At 37.3% G+C, this 5,000-nt stretch overlaps 1 protein-coding gene across 1 annotated transcript in view; it reads right to left on the reverse strand.

The window, feature by feature from the left end:
• Positions 1 to 3,475: 3,475 nt before the first annotated feature.
• Positions 3,476 to 5,000, reverse strand: part of LOC143037790 (uncharacterized) — a 1,835-nt gene continuing 310 nt past the window's right edge. Inside the window, exons 2-3 of the mRNA XM_076206343.1 lie at positions 4,298 to 4,818; positions 3,476 to 3,513 (exon numbers count right to left, since the gene is read on the reverse strand). Coding sequence (XP_076062458.1) covers positions 3,476 to 3,513; positions 4,298 to 4,818 — 559 coding nt within the window. The remainder of the gene's footprint in view (positions 3,514 to 4,297; positions 4,819 to 5,000) is intronic.

Genomic DNA, 5,000 nt, shown 5'->3' on the forward strand with positions numbered 1-5,000 from the left:
ACACACACACACACACACACACACACACACACACACACACACACACACACACACACACACACACACACACACACACACACACATATATATATATATATATATATATATATATATATATATATATATATATATATATATATATATATATTCATTCATTCATTCATGGGATCACTCATTGCTGAGTATGCTTCTCTACACGAACTAACATCACAAAGTGAGATTATGACTGGTGAGTGCGCAGGTGGCTGATGAGGCCAATACGTGACCTATACACACGATGACTCATATGGTGATGAGTATGGGGTTGGTTTGTTGTTGTCCGCTGCTCTGAGCGTTCTTTACGACGTGTTCTCTTCTCTTCCAGTTTTGCCGTTCTCTTGGCTTCTAGACGCTGAACTCCATTGGCGATTGTACAGTAGTTCTCCATTTGGGGCGATCATAGTTATAGTCCAGGCAAATTAGCATTTTTAGGAAAAAAAAATAGTAAGTTTTTTATATTTGGCAGAAAGACTCCTCAAGGGTCACAATACAAAGATCTAAAGAGTTCCCCTCCGTCAGATGGGTGCAACCCCTTTTTGGGGGGTAACCCCCCCTTCGGAGGGTACCTTTCCCCATATTTACTGTTTTTCTCCAAAGAGGTGCATCATACGGATAAAAGGTATAGGTACTAAAAATATATGAAAATAAATTTTGCACAAATACATATCTATGTTTTTTTTTGCTCTAAATATTATAGTTTTTGTGCAAATGAGCCTGAAATTAGAAGATGCATTTTCGCCAAAATCTAAAAAAAATGCACTTCACGCTTACATTTTGTTCAGTAACTCTTAAACTACTAATTTCTCGTCAAAATGCAATATATATGACATTGTAGAGTGAAAATTCTCCTTTCATTTGGTATCCTAGTTTTGCTCTAAATATTAAAAAATTATGCAAAAGAAACTAACAAAGAAGAACTGTAAATCCACAGAAATCCATATCTCGATTTCTTTTACATCATAAGCTTTACTAGTAAATTCATATAAAAAAAAATGTAAATAAAATAATACCTTGCTTTTCTCTCACAATAAGTAATTAACATGTTTGTGATATTTTTTTCTTTTGAAATGAAATTAAATATTAACCATGGCTTCAAGAAACGATATGTGTATTTGCTGACGTAAGACATTAAGTGAAGATGAAACTGTGAAAGTGAAAGATGGTATCCATAATTTAAGACGTGTTAGTAAAATCCGAAATTATGGTAATTTTGAAATGCTACAGAAAGTTGACACTACTGAAGTGCATAGAATATGTTGGCGTGAGTACATAAAAGAGAAGAATATAGCCAGAGATGAAAAAAAGAAAAGAGAAAATTCACAAGAAATACAGCAGATCATGAGATCAGAAGAAACATTTTATTTCAAAAGAAAGTGATTGTTCTGTGGTGATATATGTGATGTTGCATCAGAAAATAAAAAGAATGTGGACAAAAGCAAAACAATTTGGGAAGTTAGAGTTTTGCATTTGAAATAGAAAAATTCAGACTTTACTAAACAAAGGCAAGATGAATGGGGTGAGAAAGTATTCAAACGAGTTAACAGTGTCCTATGTCTTGTTGCTGAAGAAGCTCGTTATCATGAAGCGTGCTACACAATTTTTTTTTGCACGACATCATCATCTTTAAAAAGAGGCCGTCCAAAGGGTGAACACATTGACAGTGGTTTTGAAAAATTGTGTAGGTTCATTGATGATTCAGAGGAATGTCAATTCACTTTACATAATTTAATGAGAAATCTTGAAGAAAATATGCCAGAAAGTTAATCTGTAACAGAGAAAACATTGAAAAATAGATTAATGAACATATATGGAGATGGAGTCATGTTCTGTCAAATGAAGAAAAGACCAACAGTAGTTTGTTTCCGTGGTTCTGGACTACAATTGATCAATGCCTGGTACACAGAGAGAAAGAAAAGTGAGAAGGATGAAAGATTAAGAATTGTAAAAACTGCAGCAACAGTAATTTGTGAGGATATTAGAACAAGTCCTTACAATATCACAAATTATCCAGATGCTACAGACTGTATGAAGAATGCAAACGATGTACTGCCTGAGACACTGCGTGCCTTTTTAGAACTAGTTATTCAAAAAGATAAGTGTACAGCAATTGCCCATGCAATAATTACTGCAACTCGTCCACGATCATTTTTGTCCTGTTTATTGTTTGGTTTGGCTGTGTTTTTATTTCAGAAAACTGGCTCTAGAACCATTGTCAACACGGTATCAAACTTTGGATTTTGTTCTGCCTATAATGATGTCACGCTGTTTGAGTCATCTGCTACAACTTCTTGGAAACCAGAGGTGGAAGGAGATTCATTTTGTCAGTATGTATTTGATAATGCAGACTTTAACATTCAAACCTTGACTGGCAAGGGAACGTTTCACTCAATGGGTGGAATAAAGTGCGTAACTCCATCAAGAACTGTAAGAAGTCAGGAAATTAATAAATTGCGAAGTATTCCATCCTCTAATGAGATCACTGCAGGTGGACAAATTCAAATAAAGTATGGAGGCAAAAAAAAAAAAAAAAGGTTTGAATGCCTTAGAACTGGAAATTGTGTCTAAAAGTGAAGCTGTACAGTGTGTTTCAACCCCAGCACCAAAGGATGTTTTGTGGATGTATGGAAAATTTCTCCAAACCCCTTCCTTCTCATCATGGCAAGGTTTCATGGAGGGTATAACACAAAATCATTCTTATGATCAGTCAAAAATTCTTGCACTGCCTTTCATTAGCCTACCACCAATTGAGTACAGTACAGTGCTAAGTGCTTTAAACTATGCTGCCGAGGAAACAAAAAAATCAATGCAAGTAACATGCTTTGTAATTTTTGACTAGCCACTCTACATCAAAGCCAAGGATATAGTGTTCTCAAGTCCAGATGGTGAACTTAGCAATGTAAGTCTGGGGGGATTCCATCTCCTTATGTCTCATCTTGGGTCCATTGGATACATAATGGAGGGCAGTGGGATTTCAGAACTATGGTCAACTGTTTATGGTTCTTCATCAGTGCCACACATGCTGTCAAGGCATGCATATGCTCGAGCTATTAGAGCTCACATGCTGACATACTGTGCCCTGGCAAAACTCATACTTCAAGAAGTTGCTATTGACGATAGTGACAGACAGCATATAGAACAACTTGTTTCATCATTCAGGACCCATCCTCTATCATTCACTGCAGTTGAAAGTGATGATGTTCTAAAAAGAATCAAAGTAAACTTGAATGATCACATGTCTAATATTTTGGAAAAAGGAAAGACAGCTCAATTGTGGCTACAATATTTTGACCTTGTGACTGTTGCACTGCATTTCATTGAGGCAGAGCGCATGGGAAACTAGAAGCTTCATTTTGTGTAAGAGTCGGGTTGAGCTGTTCTGCAATGTGCTCCATATGCAATGGTCAGGCATGCATTAATTCTTCACCAGTCATGCATGCTACTGATAACCTGGCATCAGACGACGAAGACGTTTTCCTGTAGTAAGAAAATATACTATGAAGGAGTGATTGTACCAACTGTAGAAGAAAATACAAGAAAAAAAAGCGCCAGAAACACTACCTCATAGGTGGTGTGGAACTGAGTCTACAATACATGCTATGTTCCTATACATCAATACTAAAATGTATCCTTACATAAAATACACCCCAATAACATTTACATCCGATTTTCACAAGAATTTATTCGTTTGACTGGCATGGATTTTTTTTTTTTTTTTTTTTTTTTTTAAATGGTAAAACGGGTCTTCTACTTTCCAGTTTGATTCCGGAAAAATAATAATATAGAAGAAAACAAGGATATCATAGGAATGAGAAATCTTCACTCAACAATATCATCCATATTGTATTTTTGACGAGAAATTAGTAGTTTAACATTTATTGAACAAAATGTAAGGGCGAAATACATTTTTTTACATATCGGCGAAAATGAGTCTCCTACTTTCGGGCTTATTTGCGCAAAAACTATAATATTTAGAGCAAAAAGACATTGAAATAAACTTGTGTACAATTTAATTTTTCATTTTTTAATTCCTATACCTTTTATCCGTGCGATGCACTCCTTTGGAGAAAAAAACAATAAATATGGGGAAAAGTACCCTCCGAAGGGGGGGGCTACCCCCCCCCAAAAAAGGGGGTTGCACCCATCTGACGGAAGGGAACTCTTTAAATCTTAGTTTTGTGATCCTTGATGAGTCTTTCTACCAAATATAAAAACCTTATTATTTTTTTTCCCTTATTTGGCCTTTTTTCATCTAATTTGCCTATACTAGCTTCTTCCCAGGAGTCAGTGTTGATGTTACAGTGGTCCAGGCAGCGTATGATGACATATTTGTACCTTTTCCTCTGGCCTCCATGAGATCGTTTGCCGAGGGTCATTTGAGCGTAGAGAACTTGTTTAGGGAGACGATTGTCCGGCATCCTGTTGACATGGCCAGCCCAACGAAGCATATGGTGGGTTATCGCGGCTTCTATGCTTTGGGAGTGGGCCTCTTTCAGGACGCTGATGTTGGTACGCTTGTCATGCCAAGAGATTCCGAGTAGGCCACGTAGACATCTCTGGTGAAATTTCTCCAGAGCCTTGGTGTGACGTGCATATGGTACCCACGTTTCTGCGCCATATAGGAGAGTTGGGATCACGACGGCTTTGTAGACAGCAATCTTAGTTGTCTTACGAATGTTGTGATCATCGAACACTCTTTGCCTAAGTCGCCCGAAAGCTACACTAGCACTGGAGATACGGTGTTGTACTTCAGCGTCAATGTTCGTCGTTTGTGACAGAAAGCTGCCAAGGTAAGAGAAACAATCAACATTCTCTAGAAGTACACCGTTTGCAGTGATGGGTGGTGAAGGAGTAGTATTAGGTGGAGGCTGGTAGAGGACTTTGGTCTTGCTCGCATTCAGCTTCAGACCGAATCTATTGTAGGCCCTAGTGAAGGCATTCACTATAATCTGAAGATCTTCTTC

This window comes from Oratosquilla oratoria, chromosome 23 (assembly GCF_046742065.1).
Source record: "Oratosquilla oratoria isolate Oo_2021 chromosome 23, ASM4674206v1, whole genome shotgun sequence".
Classification (NCBI taxonomy): Eukaryota; Metazoa; Arthropoda; class Malacostraca; order Stomatopoda; family Squillidae; genus Oratosquilla; species Oratosquilla oratoria.